This window comes from Arachis ipaensis, chromosome B3 (genome assembly GCF_059453495.1).
Source record: "Arachis ipaensis isolate K30076 ecotype BB chromosome B3, ASM5945349v1, whole genome shotgun sequence".
Lineage (NCBI taxonomy): Eukaryota > Viridiplantae > Streptophyta > Magnoliopsida > Fabales > Fabaceae > Arachis > Arachis ipaensis.
In genome coordinates this window covers 138,140,001-138,159,822 of record NC_142438.1, presented here as the reverse complement: position 1 = coordinate 138,159,822, position 19,822 = coordinate 138,140,001, and the positions used below count along the sequence as shown (strand labels likewise).

The 19,822-nt window shown below is 26.8% G+C and overlaps 1 protein-coding gene across 1 annotated transcript; it reads left to right on the top strand.

Moving 5' to 3' along the window:
- Positions 1 to 12,606: 12,606 nt before the first annotated feature.
- Positions 12,607 to 13,097, top strand: LOC148572585 (uncharacterized). The gene has a single exon (XM_088508164.1). The coding sequence runs from the start codon at positions 12,748 to 12,750 to the stop codon at positions 12,964 to 12,966; it is 219 nt and encodes a 72-aa protein (XP_088364290.1). The 5' UTR covers positions 12,607 to 12,747; the 3' UTR covers positions 12,967 to 13,097.
- Positions 13,098 to 19,822: the final 6,725 nt, after the last annotated feature.

The following is a 19,822-nucleotide window of genomic DNA, read 5'->3' as shown; positions in this document are numbered from 1 at the left end:
TAATATGTTATCAGAATTTTATGTTCAAAAATAAAAATTCAATTCTTGATAAACTCTCAAAAATAAAAATAAAAATAACATACGATAAATAATAATAATAATAATAATAAAAACCTATACAAACGGTTTCATGGCATCACTCACCCCACTCCTCTTCCTTTCTTTTTATTTTTATTATTACGCTTATCTATTAGCCCATTGCTTTTTTATATCAAGCTTGCTAGTAATTAAAACAAAAGTCTATACATGCACTGTTTTCAGACATTTATTCATTTCACCATACGAACCTTGATTAAGCTTTGTTTAATTCTAGGCATCAAGTGATTTCTTGCTCCATATTTTTGTTACATAATTTGGACCGGCACGTAGTTAAATTTAGATATAATTGATAATTTTTTACACGATCTCACTAGGTGAATAATAAGAAATGTAAACAACGTGAACAACGGATTGTATTTCAGTTTCACTAACTATTTAAAATAAGAATTATATCTAATTAATTTAAAATTTAATTTTTAAAATTAAATTAACCTTTTTTTAATCTATTATTTACATTTACATTATTTAAAAAAAAGCATTATTTTTCTATATTTCTCTTTTTTCACAAAATTTTTTGGACTACTTATCAATCAATAACCAATTCAAATCCGAATGAGTTATCGTATGCTTTGAATCCAATATTTATTTAAGTTAACACAAGTTAACAAATCTACCAGTTCAAATTAATTATTTGGATATAAAATTTAAAATATAAATATAGAAAATGATTTGATTATGAAAATAAGAATAGAGACATAAAATATTGTTATCTTTTTTTTTTTGTCTTTTAAAAAATAATTACATATCGTAACCACCTCTTTTTGTATTTAAGGCCTGATTTTCTCATTGTATTAATGATAAATATAATTTTAAAAAATTAATTATTCTAATTCTAATATATTTTTTCCAATTTTTTTCACTTAAACTTTTAAATCTTTACAAATACATCCTTGAAACCAAAACGATTGGCCTAAAGGAGGTAAAGGGAATCACAACAGACATCTTCGTATCTTATTCCTCACATATATAATAAAGACTAGAAGTGTGGCCAAAATCCTAGCTTCTTAGTTCCAAACAATTTTATATGGAACAAGGGCATGTCTGTTGTTTTATGATATAAAAATATACAATAATATTTGAAAAATACTTAAAAATTTATTTAAATAATTTAAAATTTATTAATTATTATTAAATAATTATATAATTTTAAATATAACAAATATATAATTATAAATATTATATAATTAATATTATATTATATAAAATAATTTTAGATATTATCTTATTAGAATTACCGAAAAGTATGGATGCATGCCATAGCAATACGATGTCATTAAATAAGTAAATAAAAAATATTAGAAAATTATTATAATTTTTTTATTATCTAATTATTAATTAAATTTTTTAATATAATTTTTTTAATTTAATAATATATTTTATTTTATATTTTTAAATATTAATAAGTAATTGAATGAAAAATAATAAAATAATGAATGCAGCTGTCACGCGCTTCCAGTTGCACCATTTATGCCGGTGCAGCTAATTTATGTGGTGATAGTCTAATAATTAAAGCAAACTCCTACTTTATTGACTCCATATACTAGCTACTAGTACAGTAATTTTAGAAAGTGTAACGTTAGAGAGACCAAAAACAGTTAGAATTTGTTTTATTTAGTATTTATTAATTGTGGTAATAATTTATAAATGTTAAATAAGATAAGTTATGGCTATTTTTGATTAATTTTTTTTATTATCAAATATTTTTATTTTAAAAAATCAGTTATATTTTTTTTAAAGATAAATATTATTTTATTAATATAAAATAAAAGTGTTTTCATAAAGAAGTACGAAAAAATTGAGTATTCCCATTTATCATCAACTGTGACCGAAAGACTAAGAGCTCAAAGAAGAGTAAAGTAAGAGTAAAGAAAATTAGCAGCATTTATCAGGTATGGTTCACGAGTTTACGCACTAAATTGCTGGCTTCTTTCACTATCTCTGGTGCCCGAGCTTATTACCTCCTCAAAAAAACACACTGATTCCTCGCTTTCCAAGTGCTCCAACACAGCGCCGCTATGAGGAGGATCTTTTGTCTACCGTCAATTGAGCCGCTACCAGGATAAGACTCGTTGTCACCAATTGAAAAATGTCTCTTCTTCTCTCATCCATAAGTCAGGGGTTATTAAGCTTAGACTCCATATTATTGAAGACAGAGGGCATTGGAATAAAGCATGAGAAATTGATTCAGCCTTCAACATACATCTTGGACAAGTGGCCTGGCAGGAGTAGATACGAACCGGTTGTGAACTTGTTGCAACACCGAAGCTTTTCATGAAGACGTTTCCAATGAGTTATAGATCAAATGGCATAATTTCCACATACTCATTTAAGAAGTTGCGGGTTCGAGTCAGTTATATTATTTAATTTAACATTTACAATTGTATATTTATTATATTTAATGTTATTTAAATATTTTAGTAATAATTAAAAAAGTAAAATAAATTAATTTTAGATTATTTTAATAACTTTTTTTATTATCTGTCAAATATGTTTGAGTTAGCTAGTAATAATATTAAAATGAAAACCATTATTGTTATTTAAAAATAATATTTTCACTTTTTATATATTTTTTATAGTATAAAAGTATATTTTTTATTTTTTATATTTTATCAAACATTGATAAAAAAATATAATATTAAAAAAATATAGACTAAACCACCAAAAGTAACCATGAAAGATTGATTCGCTGACAAAAGTAACCATAAAATATCATAACACCTCATATGCCTATAAATGATTAGATCTGTTTGACAAAAATAGCTTCATACACAAACCATACTCTTATAGCTTTGATTTCACCTTTAATCTTCTTCTCAACCTTCATGGTCATGTTAACATTCCTCTCCCTATGGTCTATTGGAGCAATCGTCTATTGGCTATTTTTGACAAACAAAACTAATCAATTATGGACATATGAGGTGCTATGATCTTTTATGGTTATTTTTGTCAGCGAATCAATATTTCATGGTTACTTTTGGTGGTTTAGTCTACATATAAAAATGTTTAATTATAACATTATTCATTCGTAATTGTAATAATATTGATTTGCATTTCTAAAGCGAAAAAAGAAAATTCTAATATATACAATTGGATGCATCAAAATAACACACATTGAACTGAATAGCTAAATTAATTACTGGAATTTAAAAAACAACTTGTAAATTCATTTTTCTTTGCACTTTTCCCAAACATATATAAACTCTAGTACATAGTTAAATTAAAGATAAAATATATGTTTTGTCAATAATTTTCGTAACAAATTTTAAGAATATCTATAATATTAAATTTATAATAATTTTATCCTCGACTTTTGAAATATATTCCATGTATATCTATACGATGGAGCTGCCTATTAATAATAGATCATTGTGAAATATATACTAAATATTAGGGATAAAAAATGTTACAAGTTTTTGAATTTTGTGAAAATTTTAAATCATATTAAAAAAATATGGCCAATATGATCTGAAATTATTTTTTTTCAAACATTAAATTGAGAGTGCCAACGAGTAATAGCTCAAATGGCATAGTCTCTCCATACTCAATTAAGAGGTTGCGGGTTCGAGTCTCCTATCTTTGGTAAAAAAAAAAAACATTAAATTGAGAGTAAAATTAATCCAAATTAAATATTAAAATATCTTTAAAAATGATTACTTTATAATAGACTACATACACAACATTAGACAATAGATATAGGTTATAAAAACATTTGCCATGTTACAGATACGTACATGAATGATTAATGCATGCAATAGTAATAATGGCAAATGTGCACAATAATAAGTACATGGAGTGTGTCGAAGAGATAGATATAGGTAAGTTAAGTCTCTGCAACAAGGCACGTGAGTTTCCATTGCATTAGCATATACTGTATAGTTTACCTCTCTCTGTTGCTACACTCTGCTACCTGCACCTTGCATTTACTCAACCCCATGCCAATTACCACATCGCAGCAAATCACCCAGGCTTTGCACTTTGCAACAACAACACTCATTTTTAATGCCAAACTTTTAGTACTATATATATATTATTTAATTTATATTTTTATGATAATTATATATTTATTATTATTAGTATATATCTTTTGCGGTCATTAAATTTTTTTTATCGATATTTATATAATTATTCCAAAAAAATTTTAACAACAAAGCATAAAACAACCAATATTTAATTGTCGTTAAATATGTTGGTGGTTACTTTTATTGTCGCTATATATATATATATTTGTGTCGAATTTGTCAAAGTTGATTATTTTTTAGGATAAATATTAAATATTTAAAAGTTACTTATTTATGTATTTTTAAAATTAAATATTAATTTTTATTAATAAATTAAATAATTATATATAAACATCATAGCAATTATATATATATAATAGACATGTTGATGTGTCGACAGTAGAATTAAACGTCATAATCAAGCATCACATGGCATGGCTTTCGTGAACCCTGGATCCGAACTTTCTCACCCTTCAATCTCTTGGGACCGCTTATTATATAGCTTGATAGCTAGCTAAGGAGCCCAGCCTCACCAACTTATATACAAAGCTAAAGCTAACTTCTTCTTTTTCTTTTTTCAATTTTTAATGCTATTTAAGTATTTCATCTCTCTAATATAAAAATTTTGGGGGTCAAAAATTTAATATAAAAATTTAATATCAAACTCATCTGATGCAATTCTTTAAATTTTTTAAGGTTATATCTCATTTTTTTCATGATTTATTAAAGTAGAAAAACTATTTATAGGTGTTGATATTGTAGAAGTTATATGTTCTTCTTCTTGAACATTAGTCTTCATTTTAAAAAATACATTAATTCTTTAATTTTTTATCATTATTTTATATAAAAATTTGAATATATATTTTGTAAAATATGTGAAAAAAAATTAAAAAGATAAATATTAAAATTTATAATATTTATTGATTTTTTTATCAATTTATATAAATATAATAATATCAATACTTATTGAATATTCCAATATTTTTTATCATATAAAAAATTAAATTAAATAAATAGTAATATATAAAATAATATTAAATTAAATAAATAAAAATACCTAATTTTAAAATAAGAAGCAAAAAAAAATATGAGATAAGAATTAAACCTAAGTCCCTTGGATTATAATAAAACATTTCAACCAAATGAACTATTCTTTATTTTTTAAAAAATTACTACTAATTTTTTTATAAAAAATTTGGGAGGACCATATAGCCCCATTGCCCTAGTTAAACTTCGCCGCTGTCTCATATGATAAGAGTTTAAAATTTTATAATTTTTTTTTTAATATTAGACTCTGATATGAGACTTTTTTTTATATATATATTACTCGTATATACGAGACTCATAACATAGTATCATCGGTTAAGAGTTGGCGTTTTGACGGTTTTATTTCGTGCTTCACTTAGTGATATTTTATTCGATATTTTAACATTAGTTAGAATTTTTTACTGATCAAATGTTAGTAGTTATTTTTGATTGGTCGAATGAATAAAAATACTAATATAAAAAACTATAAAACATAGAGAAGTAGTCTTTAAATAATTTATAATATTATTAAAATGATTAAAAGAGAGAATGAGTAAAACACATTATAATTATTATTACTGAAAGAAGCAAAAAATGTTACGAAGTACTAGTACATACAGGATTGATCGAATGTAGAAATATAGGATTATTGCTTAATGTAGAATGCATGTGTTCATGCTATTGCTATGGATAGCGGTGGGGAGCATATATATACATGGAGAGAGAGAAGGGATGAACTCTGCTTAATTAATTGCTTAATTGCTTGCATTGTGTACACACGTGTTGAGGCATTTATGTGCACTATATCTAGCTTTATACTTTCATATATAGCTTCCTAGGGCATGGCCCTTCCTACCTTGCACATGCACATGCACCACCACACTACTAGGGCTTATACTACATATTAATTAAGATAATCATTATTATTTTATGGAAAACGAATGCTACAATCATCCTTCAAAAAATATATGGTAGGTGTCGATTTTTTACTCCTCTTATTTATTCAGAAGAAGTATTCTAAGTTCTTTTTGTATTTGTTCAGACCATTTAATTTTCCTTAATTCTTAAGTTGATAAGAGAAGAAGAATTTTAAAACAACGGTTAAATTATTTCTATATAATCTTAAGATTAGGCATACTTCAAATTATAAAAATAATGATTGATGTAATTATTATGTTAGACCGTATATACCAACATTCTTTAAATGTGAACTTTTTTCTAAATTTTTCGTTAGAAAAGGTATATGTTGACAATGAAAATACTAAACAATGTGAATAATAGATATATTGGATGTTTATTTTACTAGGTGTACGAATGGTTATTTTAATATTGAAATTTAGGTGAGTAATTTGGAGGTGTAATGTGTTTTTATTTGATTGGTGGTTGTTCATGTTGTTCAAAAGTTGATCAAAACAAAAATCTACCGAGTCCCGCTAGGGAGACAATGGCTTATTTGTACAATGTGTACAATGAGTTATATGAGTTACAAAATGAACATTCCCATACTATCTAGAATAATCATCCGAGTACTAGGAATAATAAACATCTTCCCAAAAGCTTAAACTGATTCTTGGGTTCACCAAGAATCAAACTCTTGACCTTTCGGATCTAGAGTTCTAATACCATGTCATAATACCACTCATTCCAAAAGCTTCAACTGATGGAAAAAGATAATACTAATGGTTATATCTCTAATACTCCCTAAACTTCCATTGTACACATTGTACAAATATTCCATTGGCTCCCCATACTTTCCCAAACCTAAATTCTCTTTTTAGACTAAAATTCAGGTTTTTGCTTAAAAATAATTTATTCAATCTTTTTCTTGAATTTCAAATTCCGTCTCAAAACCAAAAAAAAAAAAAAATCCTTTTGACAATAGAGATACATGAGAATATATATTCAATTCTATTATAATAGTAATTAAAGTGTATTTTATAGTTGCTATTATTTGATTGCTCTATATATGTGTTCATCAATCAATCAAATTTTATACTCTATAAGTGCATTCTCTTCTTCTTCTTTTTTTTACTGAAGAAAATTTCATTTGTGGGAAAAAATCAATGGAGATTTACATATAGAAATGGAAATATTAGATCTAATTCTTAAAAAAATATTCTTTATGTTAAATTATATGCTGAGAATAAGTACAAATTTGTATTACTAACAATTTTAATAACAAATAGAAATATAAGTAAATATTAATCTCTTAAGTTTTTACTTTTAGATCTATTCTAATCTGATACAACAGTGAAAGATATTCATTCATCTTTTTTAAATAAATTGAATATTTTTAACATCTGTAAATATATATTTAAATGGCCATTTTTTTTTATTATATCTCTTTTTAATTTGAGATCAACATCACCTACCAAAATCATTAAAAAAAAGCAAAAATATTTCAAAAAGAGAAAAAATACACTAAGAGAATTATTAAATACAAAATTTAAGAAATGAAATCAAGATCAGTAAGTAAACAAAGGAATAAAAGCGGTGAAAAAAGAGAGATAAAAGGGAGGGGAGAAGAGTAGTGGAGAGAGGGCGGCCATAAATGGGAAGAGAAAGAAGACAATTAGAAGAAATAATTAAAGATTTGAGGAGAAAAGAAGGAGTGAAGGAGGTAGAAAAAATAGAAGTGGGAGGAAAATTAAAGGGAGAATAAGAGGGAGAGACACCATGAAAACAAATAAACAAAAAATATATAAATATTAGAGCATTTGTTAAGAATATTAAAAATAGTAATTATATATTTTGATATTTTCATGTATATAATGCACTAAAAGTGTATTCAAAATATAAAAAAAAATCTTAATTCTATTTTTAAAAAATAGGTATATAGAAGAATAGAAGCATTGTAATTTTAAATACTTATTAATAACTTAAGGAAAATATTAAAACAACAATACTAAGAAAAATTATCAGTTCAATCAGTCACCAAATAAATAAATTTATTCAGTCATATTTTTTTAAATTATTTTCTAGTTTTTATTTTCACATCATCTCCAATTTTTTTTTCTAACACCATAATTTTATCCATCACCACCAGCTACTCACCACTGACTCTGACTGTCACCCAATTACTATATTCAGTTACTTTAAACTTTAAACTTTAAATTCTAAATTTTAAATTTTAAATTCTAAATCCTAAATTTTAAATATTAAATTTTAAATTTTAAATTCTAAATCCTAAGTTTTAAATTCAAAAAGACTAAATTTTAAATTTTATATCATAAATTAGTTTTATTTCATTTCATTTTTAAACAATGCAAGTTTTTTTATTTTTGTTTTGGATTTTTATTGTTTATTGTGTTAGATGTTTGTTTATTTATGTATTTTTTTTCAATTATTAACTAATTTTTAAATTAGTTGGTTGAATTCATTTTAACTTACTTTTTAATATTTAAAATTTAGATTTAGCTAATATGTCGCAAGGGCACATATTACTCTAAAGACACAAGTGATAAATTTATTATTAGTAAAAGATTTTAAATTTTTATATTTAATAAATATAAAATAAATACACTAAAATTTTAAATTTTTTATTTTTTTAATAAAAAATTTAATTTATAATTTTAATATATACTCTTAGAATATAAAATAGATACATTCTTAAAATTTTACTATTTGCTTCTTTAAAATCATGTAACAAATTTCCGCCGCCCAATTTTGGCGAAAATGTTGACTAACTTGAATTATAATCAAGTCACTCCTATGAATTTAAAACTTTAAATTTATTGAAGGTTTGAAATTTTAACTTGAGATATCTTCTTCTGGCCTTTAATTTAGTCACAATTCCTAAGTCGTAAACGTTCTACTACAGACTTTGGTACCTAATTTGTTGGTTATCAAAAACTTTAAAGCGAATAATAAATGGAAGCTCATGGCCTAATTAATCATACTAATTGTTTTATCACAATAATCTACTTAAACTCACCCATAACTATGAAGCCAGGTCAAGCTTGGTCCCATGCATTAATTAATTAATTAAAGAGACGTACTTCTTAAGTTAAGTTTTATTTTGGCTTTTGAAATTCACGAGTTGTATATATTTAGTTCTTGATTTTTTATTTACTATAATTTAGTCCCTTAAATTTAAAAAAGTGCACAAATATAATTTATCGTGTATTTTTCGTCATTAAAACTCAACGTTATTAGTGACGTGACTCAATTCTTACCACATTGGACATATTAAAATGTCGTCGTATATTTGTTGGCGCTAAAAACATCGTTTGAAAATTTTAACAAAACTAAAATGTTACGCCCTTTCTTTTTTATCACTTTGTCTTTTCCTTTTCTATTGAACTTCAAACAAAAAAAATTAACTCTTCCATGAATAAAAAAAATTGATGGTTTCTAGAGAAAAAAATGTTTGTAGCCACTTTTTAGTTTTCACAAATTGTGCATGGACACCATAAAGGTTAAAAACGGGTTTGATGGTTTTGTGTTTGTCTCCAAAGATTAATGACAAAGAGTTTTGAGTTATGTCACTAAAAATATTAAATTTTGATGACAGAAAATACATGAGAAATTACATTGGTATATTTTTTGAATATGAAAAATTAAATTATAACAATTAAAAAGTCAAAAATTTCAATTGATACAACTCGCCAATCTTAAATACTAAAGTAAAATTTAACTCTATTAGTAGAGACAACTAAACCAAAATGCGATCTTTTTAAAATTAAAATAAAAAATAAAAAATGATTGAATAAATAAAAATATTGCGACACCATAATAATAAGATATGAAATTTGAAATTAAGTTAATTAATAAAATTTAAAATATTACTAATTATAATTAATTTTTATTATATTAAACTAACTTAATTAATAAAAAAATTTAGATATGTAATATTATTCATAAAATATATCCTCCATCGATATGCTTAAAACAAAAGCAAAATAATAAGAATACCAATTGGGCATAACTTTCTAGTAAACAAGCAAGCAATGCATTCGTTGGCAAAAATTATGCCGCTACCATTTCGTGATATTATAATATAGGTTCTACCATATCCAAAGTTATTTCTTATATATATATATAAAGGAAAACAAAAATGAGAAAAGGAAAACAAATTGTGTAATGCATGATACAACTAATTCATAAAGCCCAATGAAAAACCTCGCGAATTTATTTATTTTAATATATAAGTGACATAATCAACTTGAATTGGTCAAATGGTCAGCTCACTTATCCGTTTAAACAAGTGTCGAGAATTCAAATCTCACCTTATACATGCAGTAACCCATTAGCCAGCAACAGACCCTTAGCAAATTAGTAATTGACCTGTCGGGTTGGGGGATATTGCGAACAATATATATATATAAGAATAATAACTATTAGTTATCAATTCTTTAATTTTCATAAAAAAAAAAAACAAAAAAAGAACAATTTAATTAAGTTTTGACAGCCAACACATTATGGTATTTAATTTAATTTAATTAATCATTATGGACTATTTGAAGCCAACCGTTTAGGATATGATAACCTATTCTAAATTCTAATTACGTAGGAAATTAATTATCCCCAGTAATCAAAACTCGTCAAAACCTTTCCCAACTTCTTGCAGTGGACAACGGCTTGAACATTTGATCAAATTATCCACAGATTCAAAAACCCTAATCTTTTTTTTTGGTCCCCCATGTCCTAGCTCTATAAAACATTATAAAAAATTTTTGAGATTGAAAAAGTAAATATAATATATAATCCTCTAGACTAATATAAAAGTTAAAATTTGAATTTTTCAAAATATAAAGCAACATATGGAAAGTATTTGACGGTTCTTATTAGTTTTGATTTTGTTTATATTTTATTTATTGAATTTAAATAAAGTTTATTTTCTTATTGACATTTATTTTTTATAATTAATGGAGAATAATAAAATTTAAAAATAATAAATGCCAATAAGTTGTTAAATTGAAGAGTAAAAACTAAAAACTGTGCAATATAGCTGATGATTTGTTCATTTTCTAGAGGGAGTGACAACAAATCTGTTTATTGCCTATTTCGAAGACACAACATGCAAAATAGACCTACTTGTGAAATTGGCTAAAAATACACACAAAAAATATAAATAATCTACTCTTTACACAAAATAGAAATTAATAAATTTTTTAAATAAAAAAGCTATCATATTCAATTATATATATACATTTGAATTACTTGTATTATATAAACATAAAATTTCACAGCCAGTAAGTATACAATTAAATGTATTAATATATTCTTGTACTACTCTTTCATTAATAAGAGTCGTTTTTATTTTTTTAATACATTAAAAAATTAATGTATTTAGACAAAAAGACTTATATAGATACATTAATTTTTAAAGATTTAGCTAATATGTGTTAAGATTATTATTTTTAAAAGGTTTTAAATATTTTATTTTCATAGATGCACAATAATTATATTAAAAATCAAACTTTGCACAATTTTTATAATAATTTTTTTTATTAATAACTTTAATATGCCCTTAACTAAACCCATTTTTTTTATGAACTTAGAAAGTAAAATCCACACTTATGTTAAAATGGAGGGAGTCTTAAATTTGAAATTTGATAAAGGGAAAACATTAATTCCCGTTGCACTTGCACCTCATGAGATTATTGGTTACATGACCCCACAGAAAACCAAGTCATGTGAATCCGCACGTGGCAAGCCGTAGATCGCGCGTCCAGCGAAAGTGAATTGTGAACCGTACGATGAGATGACTTGGATAAGGGAGCACGAAGGATGGCGAAGCAGCGAATGAAAATCCCGGTTAGATGGAGCGAGCAACTGTCGGGATTCGAGGATTACTAGGACACGCGTACCCAACAGAAGCCGTCCATAAATGAGCGTGCATGCAGAGCTGTCAGACACGTGCGTGGGCCGCTCCGGGCCAAACACGGGCTTGGCCCACCTCTCCGTTACACGACAAACACTAACCAAGCGTGCAAACCCATTTTAAAACCTAATTCACTCCACATTTTCTTCTTAGTTTTTTATTTTGAGAAACAAATTAAAACAAAAAAATTGATAAAATAAGAAAATATGTGGTTCAATTACTATCTGAAATTTGTAAGTTTATTATATATAAAATGTATTACTTGATTTAAGAGTAATTAAACTTTCATATTTTCATTTTATCAATCTTCTCATTTTTTGTAAAAAAATCAATTTACAAAAAAAGTTTACATATTTATTCAATTGTGTATATTACATAAGGTGAAAACTCAGGTGCAGTCGACTTTACGTGAAGTTGAATTGATAACTGATAGATGAAAATTGAGTCAAATTATCTAACGACTCTCAATTATCAACTTCACGTGAAGTCAACTGCACTTGAGTTTCTACCGTTACTTAAATAAAAGAAGAGCAAAGTGGATCTTTTCGGCTCGGCTTGATAGATTTCTCGGCTCACATGGCCCGTTTGTATAGCTATCAAGTTGCTATCCCATTTCTTTTTCTCTTTTTTTTTTTCTTCATTCATTTATAGCCCTCTCTCCTTGCTCACTCCATTGCAACATTCTCATCCTCCATCATCCACAATTTTCTTCCTCTTCTTCTTCTTCTACCTTCTTTTATTTTTAATTTGTGTGAATATTATTAGTACCTTGTTGTATGTTACTAGTAGTTGATAGATATGGGTAATTACAAAGATTTGGCAAAGGTGAAGTGGAGAAGGAGAAGAAAGAGGCAGCAGGAGGCAGTAGGGAGGAAGATGAAGAAATTACAACGGCTGATTCCGGGCGGAGCGGGGCTGAAGGCCGACCGCCTTTTCCTTAAGACGGCGGAGCACATCACGCACTTGAGGTTTCAAGTTAATGTATTGCAGGCTCTTTCTAAGATATTCAACGCTTGATCATCACTCCTTCTTCTTAATTATGTGACTAATTGTTACATAATATATGCTATTATCATTATTATTACATAGTGGCTTTGTAAACTCATCTCAAATTCATTTAAGTTTAAGTAAGCTCTCTTCTATTCTCATCTCCTCTCTTCTCTTTTAGCTTTGAATTAATAGGGACTACTTTTTTTTTGTTTCATATTGGAGAGGTTTTTAAGCCTAGCTTTGTGTTATTCATGGCACGGAAAGAGAAAATAATATGTAGAGCAATTAATTATATATAAATAATTATATTAAGCAATTTTTACCATAAAAAATATATATTTTCCTTGACTTTTTTTTTTATCACCCATGCATTTAGTTCAATTTTGTAGTATTGTGCTTTAATTTTGTTGGTTGTTGTAAGTTATTCTCAATCCGATAGATTAAAAACTAACATGTCACGAATCTAAACTTTATTTAAAAGTTTGTTGCTTGTTGACTAATAAATTACTACATACACAAGATAGAATTTAAATTTTCGAACTCAAATTGGTAAGTTCAATTATTACATCAGCATTAATATGTATATACTTAGGTATATGAATAGGCATATATGCTATCATTTCTGTTTGATTTTCTCTTAACTATTTAAATTTAAATTTTAGAAGTTTATTATTATTAGGTTTAAAAAAGAAATACCTATATTGTCATTGGTTATTTATCATCATTAGTATTTAGTGTGGTCACGCTAGGCTAGTCAATTTTGCTGTTTATTGTTCCAATAGATTTTGCAGTTCGTTAATTACCCAGAAAGAAAAATGTCTAATTCAGTCAAGAACGGCAATAAGCTAAGCAATTTTGTTTTTCTGCTTTAATAGTTTAATACTATTTGAATATGTCATGAAATCATCCCAAAAATTAAGCTCATAAAAAAAGATAATATGACTGATTATATTTTAAATATTTTTTAAATAAAAATTTATTTTAAATTTATTTAATTTTTGCATAACTTTTTTTTAATTTGTCTTATGCTATTTTTTTATACCATATTATACATTATTTATTTGAAAAACTTAAACGGATAGAAAGAAACAACATATTTTTTTTTTTAATTTCTAACAAAATAAAAACATTCTATCAATGTGTTGACCAGTTGCGAGAGAAAGAATCAAACTGGTGGTTTTGGAAGTAAAGGAAGAAGAAGTGAACGAGCTTCAGACATTTAAATTTTCCTTTTGTTTATGAGTTTTGAATAAGGAAGGAAAGGGATTCGGAGAATTTAATATATATTTTCATAATTTTATTCTTTATTTAAAAAGATAAATGGTAATAGAATAATTTATTAAAAATAAAAATGTAATTTAAATTTAAATCTTATAGAAAAATCCTAAATTTGGAGATCTTGAAAATCCTCAATTTAAACTAATTATTGTTTTTCGAATATTTAAACTCGTAAATAATATTTAGCTCTGCAAAATCTCTCCCTTCTTCAAAATCAACTAAACTCGTGAGCATATCCTAATGATAATTAATTAATATGGAGTAATATACCAAATTAATTCTCAAAAGATTTTATAATTTTAATAAGATATTTTAATTTTTAATAAATTTTAATCATCACATTAATTTTTAATATTTTATTTTATTAAACATATTAATTTTCACATCAAAATTTGATAAGATGTTAGATAAATTAATTTTTATTGTTTATTTAATAAAAATATATCAGTTATTAAAAAAATTTTAAAATTTTAAAATCAATCTCTTTATATAAATGAATAATTTGATATAAAAAATAATTTGTTTAATGAAATAAATATTTAAGATCTAATTTAATAATTAAAATTTGTTAAGAATTAATTGGCCAAAAATTTATGAGGATGATTTGGGTATTATTGTGACTTGAACCAAGTTACCTATATTACCTAAAAAACAAAAGACTCCCAAAAAAGCAACATGCCAATGAGCGAGTAATGATGATGATTACTAATAATTGTAATTAGTAGTTAGTACTTTAATTTCCTTTGCGTGTTACAATCAACAAGTCATTCAGTGTTTTGACTTTTATGATGTTTAGTACGCAGTACATGACCATTGCCGATCTATGAAGATATGATGAACAACGGATGCATGTGTATATACTTGACAACATTAATTAATGTGACATACATATTTAATTTCCACAGCCACATAACCAATTTCCTCTACTCATAAATTGAAAGACCAAATTGCACATAGTACAACAAAATCAGAATATTCTAATTTACTCTTTCTCTTTAACTTGGATAGATTTTTATGTTTTATTATTTACCTACGGCATATTAATTAGTTAAGTGTCAAGAGCTACTTACGGTCAGTAAAAATAACCAATAATACAACCTTTTCAGGTTTATAATAATGAGTGAATAGGCTTCGATATTTAATGGGTTTTGTTAGATAGATAATGGCTTTTTTAAATAATATGAACAATAAATTTTAAAATTAGTCCAATAAAATAAAAATACATTACACCTCTAATTACCTCCAAAATCCAAATTTTAACTATTCAAATTTTAGCCATCCTATATCAATAAACCCCTTGACTGAACAGTAATCCCCTTCCCCACAATTTGACCGAGCAGCTACCCAAGAGACCCCTACCGTCGGCGCTGGAGAACGAACTTCCATCAAGTTCGCTACAACCTGAACATCCAGCGGTACTCAGACGCTCCTCTCACAGGATTGGAGTTTTCCTTTCACGGTGATTGATCGCTGCTGCCGTCTTCCCGTGCGCCTCTCTCGAGCCACTGTTGATCGTCGGTCGTCGACTAGGAGGTTCCTGTCGTCGTTGCCTGGCCGCCAGACATCCGCATGCAGTATCGTGCTGTGTTGCACCAAGCTCATCGCTGAACGCCGCATCTTCTTTGCGCCGCCTCTGGTCTGCTGTCTACGAACCCAACGTCACTCTGCCTCATCGCTACTCACAAAGTCGGATGTTTGTTTTACATTGAATGGAGATGGTTATTGACACATTAACGTAGATGTTCATCTCGGTACTAAAGTGACCTATTTTGTTTATCCATTTTCTTTCTCTCCTTTTTATATAGTGTGAATATAGGTTGTTTTCCTACCTAGTAGTTCGCATTTCTGATTAGTTTTATTGGAGTTTGATTTCGATTGTTTCTTTTTGTTTAATGTAAATTGTGTCGGATGTTTGTTTTACATTGTATGGAGATGGTTATTGACACAGTAATGTAGATGTTTATCTTGGACGTTGGAGTAGAGGTAGGCGGCATCAACTGCGGCTGGGCGGCGGTGGCTGGTGTTTTGGCCGGCGTCGGATCGGTGAGAGGTGATGATAATGGGTGGCTGGGTTGCAGAACGCAATTCACTAATGGAACAAGGCAGTAAGAATTGATGATGGATGTAACTGCACTATTTGCAAATTTTTATTTTTTTAAAATTCAAAATTTTAAATTATTAGAAATTAATTAATCATCTGATTTAATATTTTGATTTTAATTTTTTTTAATTCTATTATTCACATTATTCACTAGTCTCATTGTCTATCTATACTTTTTCATACTAAAATAGATGAACAATTTGCGCTGATTAATGATTTTATAACATTGTTGTAGCCATGTTTCATCGTTTAAAGAAGAGTAAAGTATCATTTTTGTCCCTAACGTTTGGGGTGTAACACCCTAACTTTCAGCATGTCATGATCGTACCAAAAGCGAGGCGTTACTAACCTATTTTCCGGCATTTTCTTAAAAATTGAAACGTGATATCGAACTAAAGGCTCAATATTAAATAGTAAATAAGAAAAATAGGTCAGTAACGCCTTGCTTTTGGTACGATCATGACATGCTGAAAGTTAGGGTGTTACATGGGGTAAGTCTCAAAGTTGTCCCTAACATTTCAATCGTCCTATTTAAGTCCCTAACATTTGAAAATTGGCTCAATGTTGTCTTGCCGTTAGGGATCCATTAACAGAATTGACGGCAGGACAAAATTGAGACGATTTTGAAACGTTAGTGACTTAAAAATTATAAAAAATAAATTTATTTAGAATGAAAGTAATGTGATTAAGTATAATTTACTTAGATATGATTAAAAAATAATTGAATACTATGTACAGTAAAAAATTGATATTATTGAAGGATAAAACTAAAATTTATTTCTATGTATCGTTTTTGTCCCCAACGTTTTCGTCCTATTTAAGTCCCTAACGTTTTAAAATTGTCTCAATTTTGTTCCGTCGTCAATTCTGTTAACTGCTCCTTAATGATAGGACAACATTGAGTCAATTTTAAAACATTAGAAACTTAAATAGGACGATTGAAATGTTAAGGACAATTTTAAAACTTACTACAAACGTTAGAAACAAAAACGATAATTTAGCCTTTAAAAAATATATATACAATAAGGGGACTTGTTCCTTAATGGTAATAAATTCGAAACAACACACCGTAGCCTTAGACCTATGTATACAATATTATATAATATAATATATTTTTTTATTAATTTGTAAAGTATATTTAATTTTAATTTTAGTTTAATTTTAGTATGTGTTTTATATAATAATCAATATTGTAAAATTTATAAAATGACACTGGCAATAATCTCGCTCAAGTATTACAATTCATAATATCATCTCTTCCTAGAGAAATTAGCATATGTGTAATAAATTAAAAAGATAAGTATAATTATTCACTTAATAAAACAAAATAAAATTCATGCAAATATAGAAAAAATAAAAAAAAATAAATAAATAAATAACCATAGCAACCTCTTAAAAGTGGAGGAGTGGTCGAATCAACATTAAATGGAAATTACATATGTATCTGCAACTATACTGAAAGAGTGAATCTCTAATAAATTTGTGACATAAAGTCATAAACTCAGTGGCAAGAGAAGAGAGGAAGATGTTAGAGCCAGAATTGCCATGTTCTAATAATATTACAAGACCACATGCAACTGCAATGTCAGACAACTGAACGTGGACTCCATGGCCTACCATTCATTAATAATTTTTCTTTTTTTATTTTTCTCTTTTAATACTATGAAGTTAGTTTTAACATCTTTGGGTGGGAGAGATCTTCGTTTGAAATCTTTAATCCATTTTGAGACCGCTCCAACTCAACTTTCTTTCTAGTCTTTTTTCCATGATCTTCTTTTGAGTTTATTAATAAAAGGAAAAGTCTAGGGCCAGTAACTTTGTTAAATTCTGGCCAGCATATAATCAGTAAAGAAAAGTGAGTCATTGGATAAAATCTCACACCATTAAAATTATCTTTGATGGCTACAAATCACAAAAGTTGCTGCCCTTAGCATTCCTCAATGTTATAAACAATATTATTGTCTGTGTTTCTAATCAAATAATGCTCAAGATTGTATGCTTTTAAGCTATAAATTATTGAATTAAATATTTTTAGTTTTTTACTAACATAATTCATGTTTCTTAAACAGCAAAGAAAAAAAAAACTGATTTTACACCTAATCAATAATGATAGTTAAAATGCGTAGAGACCACATTCTAATCAATGACAGATTGAGTGTGTAAAAATAATACATCTGTTTAAAAATATAAATAAGTGAATATTTTAACGATAATATCTTTTAATAAAGATTACCTCGTAAATTGTTAAATAATTCAGTTAAGCATGTAAATTTATCTAACGATTTACAATGTAATTTTTATGTGAAGACATTATCATTAAATTATTCACCATACAGAAAATAATTAAACTTTTTTCTTTTTTTTTAGTTAATATATTCATTATGCAAGGTTTTTTCTTTTTTTGGGTCAAATAGATTGGATGACCCCAATCATAATAATTACAAACTCACCCACATTATATTATATATACAATATTTAAGAATTTTATCCACTACTTGATCAGTTGGCCTATAGTCAAATCTGTTTCAAACTCGAATATACTTATTGCAAGACATACATGATGACTATTAAAGTAATGTTTTTTTTTTTTGGGTGACTACTAAGTAACGCTTTGCCTCGATTATTCAACAGAGGTGTTTATGGATCGAATTCGATCCGCATATCCGTAGTATTTATTCGAATCCGATCTGAAATTACGAATATTGATCCAATTTATAAGGCTGTTGGATCGGATTGGATTTGATTCGCACACTAAGGGAATCGGATTGCGGATTTTATGAAAGTATCCGTATATCCGCAGATCCACAAAAATAAATAAAAATGTAGATATTTTTTTATTTTTTATTTCAACTAATAATGATCATATATGTTGTATTATTTTATTTTATTATTTAAGAAAAATATGTTTAATAATATTTTAAGAATAAACATGTATAAAAGAATAAAAAGAAATTTATTAATATTTTTTAATAATAAAATTTTTAAAATATTTTTATATTTTGCATATATATCCAATATCTGATCCGATTTATAAATGTACAGATTAGATCCAAATAAAAAACTACAAATATTAAATCCAATCCAATAATTTTAATGTGATCGAATTAGATTTTAAAAGGTTTGGAATTCTGATATATGACTACTAAAGTAACGCTTTGTTTTTGTACATATGACAACTATAGTATATGGGTGTTTCATTTTTCTCGGCCCTAAAAGTGTGATACATAGGCTTTTCTAGTTTAGGATTTGGGCTTCTTAGTCAAAAGTCAAAACAAATCCAATAACAGATTTTGTGTTTTGGGTTGAAGCTTAACATGTGATGTTGACTAACTACAACATTGGGCCCATTTACTGTTATGACTCAAATATCTTACACAATTAACCAAAAAAAAAATTTATGTAAAATAAAGGCCTAGGAGGCTAGGACCCTAAGCCCTAGAGTAGGGACAACATGATATAAGCTTGGATCATAGAAGTAGCTCTCGTTTCTCTTCTTTTGCTATT